Below are 14,089 nucleotides of genomic sequence, written 5' to 3'. Positions count from 1 at the left end.
TCCCCATTTTTATTCAATGCATGTAGCATAAGAAGCCACAGGTTACAGAACATCAGTCCTCCAAGTCTAAACTTATTTGCCGTAACATCTAAGTTACATTTGTAGGCAACAGAGAGTGTTAGATTTGGCAACCTGAGAAAAGGAGCCTACATTTGGGTAAAATCAGTGCAAACAGGATTCACTACATGTCCACATCCCACTGTAGCTGATGGGGGTTTTCCCAGTGGCTTCAGCAATAGAAAGGGCTGAAACACCTACACAGAAGTAGTGCCCAGGACCTCCATGGCCACAGCAACCCAGGACCAGAGCCATTAAGAAAGGGTCACAGCTCCTGTGAGGTGACTTGAAAGGCTGCTCTCAGCACCCAAGAGATGCAGGTCATCCTGAAGACTGTTTCCCTTTTTAAAGTGAGACAATAGTTTACACAAATTATCATAAATCATCATTCTCAAATGGACATATGGGCCAAGGTGTGCTCTTCCTCGTGTCTCCTAGCTCCCTGACCTGCAGAGCACACTAAACACAACTCCTCAAAAAGCAGAAGAAGCTTGGCTTTATGCTAGCTGCTCAGAGAATGAGCCCGCAACCAGGAAGAATTGGAGTCATGCACCTGTGCAAGTTTTCCCTATGTGAAACCATAAACGTGGGAGGAAAAGAAGAAAATTAGAAACACTTTCTACCCTGAGAGAAAGGGAACAGTATTGTGGTGTATAGCAATATACTGTGAGAAAACAGGAAATGCTGAGATTGGAAATGGGCTCAAAGAAAGATAAAATATTCATTCTAGTAGTCCCATGTTTTACTTCACAGTATTTTGAGTTCATGAGAGCAGGATCTTGCCTTCATAAACAGCTGTGAGTTTTTTTTCCTTTTTGCCTGTCTTGTAGTACTACTAATAATAATTAAAAAGTCTGGTTGGTTGGTTTGTTTCAAAATACTTAAATAAATTGGGTTTTGAGGTCCCATTTAACTGTAAATTATTCAAACACTAGTTAATTTTACTAAATAACAAGAGCTGCAGGAACAAAACTTTCTCTGCTTGCCCATTTTTCTGTATTTTTTTCCCCAAAGTAATAGATATTCAGAGTATCCCATAGTGGGACTTTCTATGAAGAAAACTAAACTATCCTCCCTGTGTCTTTCTCATTAGAAGTCCAATAGGGTTGCTGAATGTGACTTAACAATTACTTCACAGCAGTGGTGTAAGAACCATGCACACCAGTGGAGGAGTTACAATGTACTTGAAAAATCAATAGCTCAGCTAAAGAAAACTGTGCAGGGATAGCACATGTGTGGGCAAAGGGCAGAACACAAGAAATACAATTGAGCATTATTGCTGCTGGCTGAACTCTCCCTTCTCTGTTTTACTCACACGTTGTCTCCGTGATGCTCACAGCAGGGCCCTCCAGCTCCTGAAGCTGGGTATGAACACTGACTTTATACTTGGTTCCAGGCATCAGCTCAAAGAAACAATGTCTAGGTGTCCCTCCACCAAGATTTACTTCTTGCTTTTTTCCATCTGGAATTACAAAAGAAAATATGAAAACTTTTTTGTTTTTTTACTGTTTTATTGAATAATGTGATTTAAATCATAAATAAGAAGAGTACATGACAGCACATGAAGGCTAAGAGGTTGGCATAAGTTAATAAACTACATGCTGCCTTACTTTTGGAAATTGACCTCTTTGCAGAGGTCTCTAACATTTCATTATTCATACTAAGTAGGAGCTGAGGAATGTGTCAAACATCTTCAGGAAAAAAAGATTAATTTTGCCCCATGCACTGAAGGCAATAAAAATCACTAACACTGTCATGAACAGGCTTTGGATGCAGTCCTAAATTATGAGAGTTTAACTAGGAATTGTTGCATTATGTAATTCCATGGCATCCTTTGTCTGTGCCTCTGGTTCTCAGCATACGTAATGTGCTTGGTCACAACAAAGGAGACTGAACTAAATATCATATTCCAGCTTTCACTAGTAGCCACTTAGCAAGATGGTTAAGTAATAGCATTTACAGGGTTCCAAAACTGATTCTGCTAAATTCTGAATTGGAAGATACATTGACAATAGAAAAAGGCTGGGTACTGGAAATAGCATAAGGCATGTTTTAATAACAAGAAAAAATTTATCACGATTTAAAATCTGCATCAGGAGGAAGTGAAATACAAGCCACTGATCTCATACTTTACAGAGTATATAAAAAATGGCAAACAATCATTCAATGCTTATCAGGTGTTACACTAGTATAAAAATATTTGATCACTGCCTGAACCAGACACGCACCAGATTTGACAATCAAGTCCCTTCAGGATAAATATTAAAAAGAAACATTTGTTCACACTCTGGGTTATTCTGCTTGCATTTAGGTGCTTTCAGCTCAGTTAAAACAATTCTGGCAGTTCTATATGAAGAAAATAGGATGTTGGCTAGCTCCCAGATGAGAGGGATGTCTGTGCTGTCTCAGGCAAGCCAAGATCTCTGCTATCTGAACAGCTTGTCTGTATTTCTTGGCTTCAAATAAACCTTATCACCATCCACTTGCCATTCCACAGAAAGGTCATGCCTTTTTTGCCACATGATCAGGGTTACTGTCCCTGACACCTTTAACACAGCCCATTAACTGCACTTCTCTCAAGTTACCCAAGGTTTTCATTTGCCGCCAGTCAGAAGACCACTGATGTCTGCTTGGATAAGAGAATTGGTCTGCACAAACAGTGACAAATGTTCTTCTGGCCACACCTGAGAACCAGTGAGGCTGAAGAGGCTGTAATTTACCCTCTATATATACTGTGCTAAAAGCATCAAGACTCCTTGTGTGACTGCATAGCATGGTGTCATGTTTATCCATATGAATAACATTACTACTATAAGCTACAAAGAAGCATCAATAGAATGAGAACAAACAAAACTGGGCATTGTTCTGATTCTGTGGGCATGGTCTGGATTCCTTCAGAGCTTTTCTGCCCTCTTCTCCTGTCTATCCTAATCACACAGAGCTACTGCTGGTGGTGTATTTAGAAACTTTGATGTATTCAGTTCATCCTTATCCATCTTCTGTTCCTCATAGCAGTGAAAATCTCAGGTAATCACCTTTCTTCTACCAATAGATTGAAGTCTCTGACATAAAATGCACAAGCTAGCAATGTGTTTGGCATAAAAGGACAGGGATGCTACTTCATTCTGAAACTGTCAGGGTGCACACACCTCTCTTCTGTCCATCATTTCCAGTATTTCAGGAGCCAGCCTACAGGTCTAACTGCATGCAATTTCTATGCAATTCAATTCTCTGGATAGGGCTGTAGCTGCATACCAAATTATTCAGTAACTTACCCTCGAGTGACTCTATAACCACCCTGTAAGCAGTGGCATGTCTGTGGAGCTGCCACTGAGCACACAGACTTGTCATGCGGACTTGGTAGGAGTCCAAATTCGGCACACCCAAATACACTGAAAATTAAATTTAAAGAAATCAGTTTTATACCTCTAATAAGACATACAAGAAAAAAAGACAAAATTATTACAGTTAAACCAGTCCCAATTAATTTTTAACAAATAATGTCCATAGCTGCTTTAAAAAAATCAAAAAAATCTAAAAGAAGAATTTTTAAAAGTAGTGAGATTTAAAAACAGAAGTTTAGAACTTTAGGCAATTTACTTAAAACTAAATAATGAACATTGTTAAAAAGTTCAGTTATTACAAGTAAGTATAAAAGTATCATAATAACAGCAGAATTTCTGTCAAAATCTAATTTAAAAATGAGCTTTATCTATATAAAGAGCAAATTATCTTATATATGGATCTAGAAAAAATATACTAAACAGATTTTCATGAAGGAAATTTACATCTACTACTAGGCACATATATTTTTGGCTAATAAATGGTATCTGCTTTATGATTCCTGTCTTGCTAACATCCAGCAGAGCACTGAAAAGCCTGGTAGAGTCTCACAGAAAGAGAGACTTTCATTTCAGGAAAACAAAGTAAAGTCTTCCACATGAAAATTTATTCAGGGAGCTGCAGAAAGCCACAGTTGTAAGGAAAACCAGCTTGTAGAGATCTGAGCAGCATGAAATCATTCTTACAGGTTTTGGCCACGCCTGTCAGGGCATCACTGAAGCCTGTTGAGTATGAAGCAAATACTTTAACACTGTACTCCGTTCCACTGAGGAGATTCAGAATGAGAATAGTATTAATATCATCCCCTACAAAGGTCTCCAATGCAGGACCAGGAGCTGCAAAATATGAAATAAATTAGAAAATCATTTGCTCATTCACTAAATTAGAAAAAATTACAAGTGTTCATAAAGTTACTATTTTATGCCTTATTTTTTTAACCGTACACAAATACATTCTCCTCAATCCTTGCATGGAAAAAAGACACAAAAAAACACACTGGGGAAGTTCAGCAGTGGGATTCATTAAGGCAGAGCTAGACACTGGCATCTGTTAAAACCCTTTTGTTCTGCTTCAGTGACTTACTACTGCTCTAAAGAGGCAGCCAAATATCTCCCCAGTTTGATTGTGTGCCAGGACCAACAGGGGGGACAGAAGATGCCAGCCAGCACTACACTCACTCAGGGCTTCTTATACAACAGCATCATTTAATGCTGTGCAAAAATGATAATGAAAATAGAAAATAATGAAACTTCCCCAATCAGAATCACAAACAGCTCCTTCATCACCTCCCCCAGCTGTTCTGGATACACTTCAGAAACCAGGCAGCAGTATTGTCTTTGGACAGTATTTTAGTCTCTCAATGGTCACATATCTGTGATTTGCTGTCAATAGAGGACCCTGTTTTTCTAAAGAAATTTGAAGGATTCTGGATGTCTTGTCTAGCTGCAAAGTACAGGCAGGTAAAGGATGCAGCACACAAAAAATGGACAAGGAATAAAATGTCAAGTGTCTGAGAAGAAATAAAAACCTTTTATTGAGAGGGGAGGGAAGCTGAAGAACAGGAGAATACAGAAGAGAGGGACAGGAAAAAGCAGACAGTCTCTGAAAGATAGTTATGATAAAATGAAAAAGCACAGACTGAGAGAGCTGGGATTAATCAGCCTTAGGATTGGAAGTCTAAGGGGAAATCTACTGCTGCCAACACCTACCTCATGCAAGGTGGCAGAGAAGATACAGACAGAATGTCTTCAGAGGCAAACAGGAAAATGTAGGAGAAAAACGACAAATTTTGCAACATAGGAAATTTTTATCATATATTAGCAAAGACACTGCCAGTGACAGTCATCAAAAACTGGGAGAGATGCTTAGAGCAGTTTTAAAATCTCCGTCCTTGGGGAGATTATAAATTCAACTGGCCAGGGTCCACTGAAACCTGTTCCAAGCTGGCCCTGTTTTGTTCAGGGAGGAAGACCAGATGATCTCCAGAGATCCTCTCCAACCTGCATCATTCTGTGATTATTAAACTTTCATATTGAAAAATACGAGGCACCAAAGTTAATAACACTTTCAAGGCTGTAGCTGCAACTGATAGATTTAAGAACAAAATTGAGTGAAAGATGGTGTTCAGTCAGAAATAACCCAAACAAAATCAGTTTAAAAACTCACTGTTGACAGGTTTGTAGACAACTCTGTAACCCATTGTTGCTGAAGGTGGGGCATCCCAGCTGATACGTAACCTGTTGTACCACTCCTCTGAGACACGTAAATTCCTGGGAGCAGACAGGGGCACTGAAAAGAAACCAAACTGGGATTTTACAAGTTTATCTCATGCAAGCTTATACAGAAAAATCAAGATATGCAAATAAAAAGAGTGTGATACCCATTAGTCTCAGATTTACATGTGAAATTATCAGGATGAAACTCTTAATCAAATTCATCCTTTGTATTACTCAGTGGATTAGCCACGAACTTTGATCAACAAACAAATGAATTTTTGAATTAATTCCAAAATTTGTCCCTACATTTCTTTAAAAAAATCTTACTTTTGTTTCCTAAAAATGTAAGGTAATTTAGAGATAATTATACATGAAATAGTTTCTTCCGATCCAAGTGCACTAATGTATAAATCATGCTCTTTTGAACAATTAATTCTGTAGAATGGAATAAAAGGACTTAGTTACAAGTGATTTAAGGCTCTGCATAAATAGCACTTCAATTAAAACAAATTATGTAAATTAGGAGAACACTTCAATAAAATTATACTATCATGACTACAAGGGCATAATGAAAGGATTTTTTACAATATACAGTAGAGAGGAAGTTCAAGCGACAGCTGAGTAATCTTTTGGTACTTGGTCAGAACTCTGGAGATAATGCAATCACTTTTTATAAAAAGTTCAGCAGCATTTCTACTGACCCTTAGAAAGCAATGATCTCACACAAAAGAAGATCGAACAGTACAATGGTTGGTTTGATACCATCTCAGCAGGCTTTGTTTACTTTTTTTGCTGTATTAGTTGGCTTGCCCTTGGTGGGCTGGTTATCAAGCATTTGCCAGTTCTATTGCTGAACAAGTTTCTGCAAACTCAGAGTATTTGAAAATAAAATACAGCTTGTCTTTCAGAAGAAACCCATTGTTTATAAATCAATCAACTGAGATTAATTTAAAGTTCAAGTCATATAAATCATGCAAAATAAGCCCACATTTATACTAAAATACATTCCTACAGCCAAGGAAAAAAAGCCAGAAAGAGTAAGTCTTTATTCATGCACATCCTGGCCAAAGGCAGGCGGAAAGTTTGTACTTACAAGTTTTGCCAGGAGCTGAGACACTGACTCCCTCCCCATCAGAATAGACTGGGGTTACAGTGACTTTGTATTCTGTATCAGGCAGCAGAGGGTGAAGCAGTAGAGTGTTTTGTCTGCTGGGCACCATTACCTGCAGGGTCAGAACATGCAGAAACAATCAAGCTTTATGACTAGAGACAAACCACTTTTTCTTACATGGTCTCTGACAACACACTCCACTAGCATTGCTAAATAGCTTGCATTTTCAAATATTATGGATGCTCTACAGTAAAATAAAATCATTACACTATCCACCCTTTTAACAGATCCATTATACCATTATACCAAAACAAAATAAAGGAAATGTTCCTATGAGATAACACTGTTTTATATTAAACCTATGAGACACTACAGGTCCATAACCCACTGGTATTGTTTGGATCAGAAATACTTAAACTATTTCACTGCATAGACAAAATACATCCTCTTGATGTATTTATTCTGGACATATTTAGATTTTCTGAAGCTCAGTGATAAAGGCTGATCGCTTTGTTCTCTGGAGACAAAAAAATCCTCCCTCCCTAGGAGGAAGGGAAATCAGGTTATGAGATCTGGAAGCATTGAACTGAGCAAGCAGGAATAAAAAATGTTTTTCTTGTCTGCATCTGGTCTGGAGACAAGCAAATGAAGATGGCTATTTAGGAGAGGAAGTAGGATGGCACCCCACAAATACCCAAATTGCCATGAAGCCTGGAAGATCTGTCAGAAAAATCCAACCAATCCAATCCAAACATGGTAGTAGAGCAGCTGTAGAAATTCCTCTGGGCAGTTTTTGGTTCTAGAGTACATGTTTCAGCCTGCTGATTTAAGCACAGGGAAAGATTTCCCTGTAAGCAGCTAGCTCCAAAACTCTTCAATAGATTGTTGTATTTTAGCCAGAGCCTCAAAAACCAGCATCACAATAATGGTGGCAGGAGTGCCAAGCAAAGCCTTGCAATTGCTTGACTCACCAGTAAAATTTAATCTCAGAGAGCCTCCAAAGCCTGTATGGGAGCCGCTTACATCACATGGTATGGGCATGGAAAAAAATAAAAACTAGTCCTATGTTTCCTGTGCAGAGATCTGTGCTCTGAAGTGATGCTGTTGGAAGCAAGTCCCAAGGTCCATCGTCACATTTTGGACATTCCCTGGCCCATGGCCATTGTGTGAATCTGTCACCTGAGCCAGCAACTACACAGATTTGGCAAGGAGTTGAGAGAAGCATAAGCCCTTTAAATTCATGGGGGAAAAGCAGAAAGTAGGTCTTTAAAAGGGTTTTGTTGTTTCAAAGAACACTGATGCATGGGATGATGGCAAAGGTTTGAAGCATGAGCTCAAGGAAGGTCTCACCACTTTCGCACTCCAGGATACATTCAAACTACTTCTAGTTTTGGCAAGTGATACAAAGAGGGAAATTTATCTAGTGCACCCAGGTGTTGAGACTCATCAAAGTGCTTCATTCTTTGATCAAAATTGAACTTAATCCATTAATAAATGTTCTTGAAAGATTTCCACATTCCTCTTCCGTACACATGCATTCAAAACACACAAACTAAATTTCTGAAAAAATCCAATCCAACAAATTTTTTTAGTTTTTAGAGTAGTGGATGCAAGCATTGAGAATTCTCCTCTCCACATGTGCATAATCTTCCACAGATCAATATAGCTTTCAGCAGTGAGAAACAATTTTGGCTTTAAAGAAAAAAATGAAAATTGATCTTTCCAGTATGTACAGCACACTCAAGAACACACATGCAATTTAGAGCTTGACCCCTCTGTATTCTATTACATTTTCTAGTCCCTGATTTTCAGCCACTTGCATCAAGAATTATGGAAAGGGAGGAGTAACTGAAACTTATATCACTGAAATCAGAGCCAAAAAACTTAAGTACTCACCACAGAGCTGTCACGCTATAGTACATGTAAGCCCAAATTCCAAAAAGCTTTGGTTTCTGCCTAAAAAATGTACTAAGCATAAAAACTCTCCCCTAAAATTGAACATATGTGTTGTTTTATTGACATCTGTTGTGCACCTCTCAGGTGCTTGAACATGGTGAAATACACTCCTTCAATTAAAATGTGCCTAATTCTAAGCATAATCTTACATAAATCCTTTTTCAGTAAAGTATTTATGCACATGATAAATTTCAAAGGTGAAATGTGGTTAATCTGTTTGCTGAATTGTGACCAAAGATAATAAGGCTTGAGAGTGTACTTAAAATTATTTAATTTTAAGTGAGAATAGAACCAAGATACCTACCTAATGATACAGTTTTATAATTTTATTCAATGAACTTTTGAGTTAGCTGTAACGTCATTTTAGTAGTCACAATTTTAATACCTTTCCTACAGTTTTAATTTCATTTTAACATAGTAGTCATTGAATACTAAAGCAGAACGACATTTATACCCCCAACTGAACTAGAAAGGTGAAACAGTGAATTTGGGATCAGAATTTCAGAAAATCTGAGTTAATCTCAGAAGAATAGTACAATTTGTGTGATTATACTGTGCAAGTTTTCCCCTTTATTATATGGTATAATAACATATAGTTGACATAATACCATAGAGCATGTTTCCTAGTCCAAAAGGATGCCACTACATTGATAATTCGTTTTCAGGTCATAGTTGAATTAGGTGGTTAAAAAGTACATTTCCAGCAGGGTCACATAAAAGATGAATAAAACTGAAATGGGAAAAGACAAATTCATATTTTCCTAGAAAAAAGTATACTCTACTCCTTTTAATATCTTTATTGAAATATCCTGATATAGGGCTAAAAATGTCAGCTACTAAATATCAAAAGAGTAAAATAAATTTTAACTGCCCTGTGAAAAGAAGTGACTCAAGTGGCAGACACAGAGGGAGAATGCTAGGGAATATTTTTTAAATATACTTACTTAGAGCCATCCACAAATTTTATAACAGATTTTGTGGAACACTAATACTACTACACTACAATACTGCACTACTATACTGCACTACAATACTAAGTTTTCCCAATTTAAAAATAATTTTTTTGAAAGTCACTTAGCCTAGCTGAATTCTGAAAGTATCTCAGAAATTGTGAAGTGTTAAAATAATGGAGCTCAGGTTTCTTTTTTTTGCAGGGGAGGGTGTGTGTTTTGGTTTGTTTGCTCCAAAGGGTACATGCAGTGCTCTTCATTCTTTCAATTATTTTCCAAAGTCTTAATGACCAGAAATTTTTCAGTGTAGGACATGTTTAATCTTGATCATCACATGGTATTGGAAAAATAAAAAATATTCTCAGGCACTTAGATTTAAAAAGTGCTGTCCTTATTGTGACATGTTCAGGTTCAGGAGAAGTATGAAAACTCTGCATTTGAACTTTAATTTCAAGGAGAGGAGAGGGAGAGGGAGAGGGAGAGGGAGAGGGAGAGGGAGAGGAGAGGAGAGGAGAGGAGAGGAGAGGAGAGGAGAGGAGAGGAGAGGAGAGGAGAGGAGAGGAGAGGAGAGGAGAGGAGAGGAGAGGAGAGGAGAGGAGAGGAGAGGAGAGGAGAGGAGAGGAGAGGAGAGGAGAGGAGAGGAGAGGAGAGGAGAGGAGAGGAGAGGAGAGGAGAGGAGAGGAGAGGAGAGGAGAGGAGAATTGCTGAAGGAAAAAAAAAAATTGCTTAAGACTGTAAAAACATTTAAGTGTCATTAAAACACAATCTCAGGATAGAAGAATGCCTAGAAGTAAAAACAAAATTAAAAGTAAAAAACCCAACTTGGATGAATTTAAAAAAGGACAGGATAAAAAAGACAGCCAGCTCCTCTTGAACTGTGATCTCATTAAACATTTGTGTGACTGGGCCTTGATCTGACATTCGACTGCGGTTGCCTGCAGTGCAGCACGTGCTGTACAATTAGAACTTTGAGGTTCAAGCTCACAGTAACATCAAACACAGATCCTTTACTAATTGCAACAAAATTGTCATATAAGAAGATACAATTTCTTAGCAATTATTAAAGAAGCTTGTGAAGCCAATAACAAAACTCATACAGACCATTCTTACTGCTTCCTCAGCACGGTCCCCTTCTGCAGTGAGATAGGTCACCCTGAACTGCTGAGCGCTGTAGTCAGAGATGTCCCATGTCACCCTCAGGCTTGAGGTTGTTTCATCATCTATAACAAGGTTTCTGACTCCTGTTCGAAAAACTAAGTCCAAGAAGTATTAATTAATATTTTCTCAATTATATTTTTAGATTTAATATAATTTTACTCTGTGCTGGTTATCACCAAGTAGTGCAAGCTCTCCTGAAGTTATGGTGGCTCTGAAGATCCACAGTGGGGCAAAACCATGTAGCTCAGTCATATTTGGGCTTAATAATACAATGACTGTAAGCACTTATTAAAAGAATAGTTATCCTATGCTTCTATTAACACATAATATCCCATCTGCTTTGTTTTTCTTACTCAGTTCATGGGGCTTTAAAATAATCCAAGCTAGAATGCTACAGAAGAAAAATAACCCAGAAATCTTGTTCCTTAAAAGACAATTGTCTAATTACAAGGAAAAGAAAGAGAACACTCAAAGCTAAACAAAATTCTGAAGAGTTCCCAAGCTCACGTTTATAAAGGGAAAGAGAAATTCTAGGTGAAGTTTCCAAATCAGTCTCTGTACTCCTACCACAGGTACCATTCAGAGTCCCCAGCCTGAGTCAGGGGTCGGCTCCTCATCCGTGCCAGGCCTGTGCAGGAGGCTGGGCACACACAGAAGGGGGTGCAGAGCAGCAGAGTGTGCACCTCTCAGCAGGGACCTGCCTTCCCCTCAGGAGCATCCTCAGCAGGATCCCAGCTCTGCCCCCAGCCCTGGGGGTGCCCCAGTGCTCTGCACTCCTCATTTGAGCTGCTGGCATTTGCTCTGCTCACCTGCTGTGCTGGGCTCAGGGCTGGTGGCACTGGTGGTGCTCACAGGGCTGGGCACGGTGGTAGCACTTGCAGCTGAAAGACAGGGCTCGGTCACTGACAGCTCAACAAAACATGGAAATCACAGCATTCCTCCTGTATGCCTAATTGTGACAATGAAACTGTGTGCTCACACCTACAAGGATCCCACACACTTCAGACATTTCAGAGACTACAAGGGAATTATTCAGTTAGATTACTTTAGGCACATATATTTGCAGGATTAGCATTTAGATCTGCAGATAAGACATAATCATAAACTGTATAATCAGATAAGAATGCATATATTTTCACAAATTTCTGGCTGAACTATGCACAATAGACTTCCACTTTGACCATTTGTTAAGGTTGTCAAATTAATTAAATTGAAAGTTTTTTAAGGGTGTTTTACTTCTGTCCAAGTAAAAAACAGAAAGTACACTTAGCAACACAGGGATGTATCAGCATCATTTGGATGGGTGTGGGCTTCTTGTCTTAACAGAAGATTTAGAATTAAGCCTGCAGTTAAATTACTAAAAACAAATAAATTTTAGAATTTACACATAAGAAATATAGTCATTTACTTATCCAAATAATTATCAATAAAAAAATAATAGAGCAATCTTCCTGAAATACAGGCCACTGTTTTGATAATAAACTATAAAATAAGCTGGACATGATTATCAAGTTTTATCTTTGTTACTTTCATGTCAATGTCACAGGAGGCCTGTGTAAGCTTTTTGGACAATTATTTCAGCCAAGAGTGAATTCATCTGTAGTGACTATAAATTAATCAATAAGAAAAGATTATATTGAAAATGCCAAACAAATTAAATTCCTGTAAATTTTTTCTTTAAAACATTTAAGACACATCCCTTCCAAAATCTGATGTACCTTCTCAGAAGGAACCTTGTTCAAAGACTAAATACTAAAGTGTAGGATGGGAGAATATCTTCCCAGATCCAAAGGTTATTAATACCACAGCTCAGAAAAGGAGCCAAACCATTATTTTGATTCAATGCCATCTATCACATAATATTAAATAGGAAATCCAAAAGCTAGTCAGCAAAGCCTTGGTGCTAAATCACCACATTCTTCAATATTATAGCTACCCAATCTGAACCAGATTTTATATATAAGGTAGATGCCTCAAATTTAAACCACTTAAACATTTTTTTTTAATTACAATCAAGAGTTTGTCTTACATGTAGCTCCAAGAATAGCAACAACTTCGCTTTCACTTTCATCATCAAAAACTGCCAACAGAGAAACTTCATATTCTGTGTCAGGCAACAGACCCTCTATAACATGACTGTCTGCATCTCCATTTATGACCACCTAAGTTACACAGCAAGATTGAAGAATATCAGTTCAGCATCTGATTATTTTACAGTAATTGACTGAAATGAAAGAATGAAAATAGATTTTCCTTTAAAATAAATAAAATCTATACTCAGTTCTGCCAAAAATGCATTAGTACCACAGAGTACATCTGGAAAAAACACTTAAGAATATTTTAAATGTAGAGTATTATGCTTTCACCAGAAGCTATTTAATTGCTAAAGCTGACCAAATGCTTTTTTTTTTTTAATCACTACAATTCAAAACATTTATCAATAAAAACAACATAGCAGGATAGATTAACTTTCATTCATATTTCTACCATTCAAACATTGTTATGACAAATGCATTCAGTATCTGCCCTGCCTTTAAAAAGGCTGTTTCAATGCCAGAACTGTAATCTCAGTTATGGTTCCACACTTCTGAATGGAACTTGAAAGAACATGTGCTTCAGACTTGGGGATTAGGAGAGATGTGCTGATTATTAGTTTGCTATATGGTGTGGAGTTTTGAATAGTCATTTTCCTCACTTCTAGCTATGACAGCCGGAGAAGATTGACATGCAATGTAAATTGTAAGCAAGTTTCACTTCAGATTTTTGTGTGTTTCATTTATTTGATTGGAAAGGATAACCAGATGGGGAGGAGCTGGAACAAAAGGGACAATAAAACAGAAGGTACAGGTGCCTGGGCAGTAATTCTGGTGAAATGGACTGGCCAGTTTTGGGAATAGTTTTCAGGTTACACCAACTACAATGAAACAACCTTTCTCTGGGTTAACACTGACAAGCTTTTAAAGGTGGTCCCTGTAATACTCAACATCAAAGGAGGACTTAGAACGGAAATCAAAGAAGAGACATGTCCTGTGTAAAATCTGCCACAGAGCTTTGCAGAAACAGTGAATCACACTTCCTTCTTTAACTACCACAGGAGATTTCCTGAGCTGGTCCTGGGGAAAAAGGACCATAACACAATCACAGACCTTCTGAACTCAAAAAAGAAAAACAGAAAGAAATAAATTGGGGCCATGCCCTCTACTACTATCAAGTGATGAATCAGGCATCCCATGCTGCACACTTTCTGGCACAGATTTTCTTGGAAAATTTCAGGAATAAGCTTTGAGTCAATCTAGCTG

The 14,089-nt window shown here is 37.9% G+C and overlaps 1 protein-coding gene across 1 annotated transcript in view; it reads right to left on the bottom strand.

Moving 5' to 3' along the window:
• Positions 1 to 14,089, bottom strand: part of COL14A1 (collagen type XIV alpha 1 chain) — a 113,797-nt gene that overhangs the window by 46,703 nt on the left and 53,005 nt on the right. Inside the window, exons 17-24 of the mRNA XM_058819564.1 lie at positions 12,820 to 12,952; positions 11,600 to 11,671; positions 10,734 to 10,885; positions 6,709 to 6,838; positions 5,566 to 5,688; positions 4,086 to 4,235; positions 3,333 to 3,449; positions 1,373 to 1,519 (exon numbers count right to left, since the gene is read on the bottom strand). Coding sequence (XP_058675547.1) covers positions 1,373 to 1,519; positions 3,333 to 3,449; positions 4,086 to 4,235; positions 5,566 to 5,688; positions 6,709 to 6,838; positions 10,734 to 10,885; positions 11,600 to 11,671; positions 12,820 to 12,952 — 1,024 coding nt within the window. The remainder of the gene's footprint in view (positions 1 to 1,372; positions 1,520 to 3,332; positions 3,450 to 4,085; positions 4,236 to 5,565; positions 5,689 to 6,708; positions 6,839 to 10,733; positions 10,886 to 11,599; positions 11,672 to 12,819; positions 12,953 to 14,089) is intronic.

Source organism: Ammospiza caudacuta, chromosome 1 (genome assembly GCF_027887145.1).
Source record: "Ammospiza caudacuta isolate bAmmCau1 chromosome 1, bAmmCau1.pri, whole genome shotgun sequence".
NCBI lineage: Eukaryota > Metazoa > Chordata > Aves > Passeriformes > Passerellidae > Ammospiza > Ammospiza caudacuta.
Note: the sequence above shows the minus strand (reverse complement) of the source record. Positions and strands in the feature narration are given on the sequence as shown.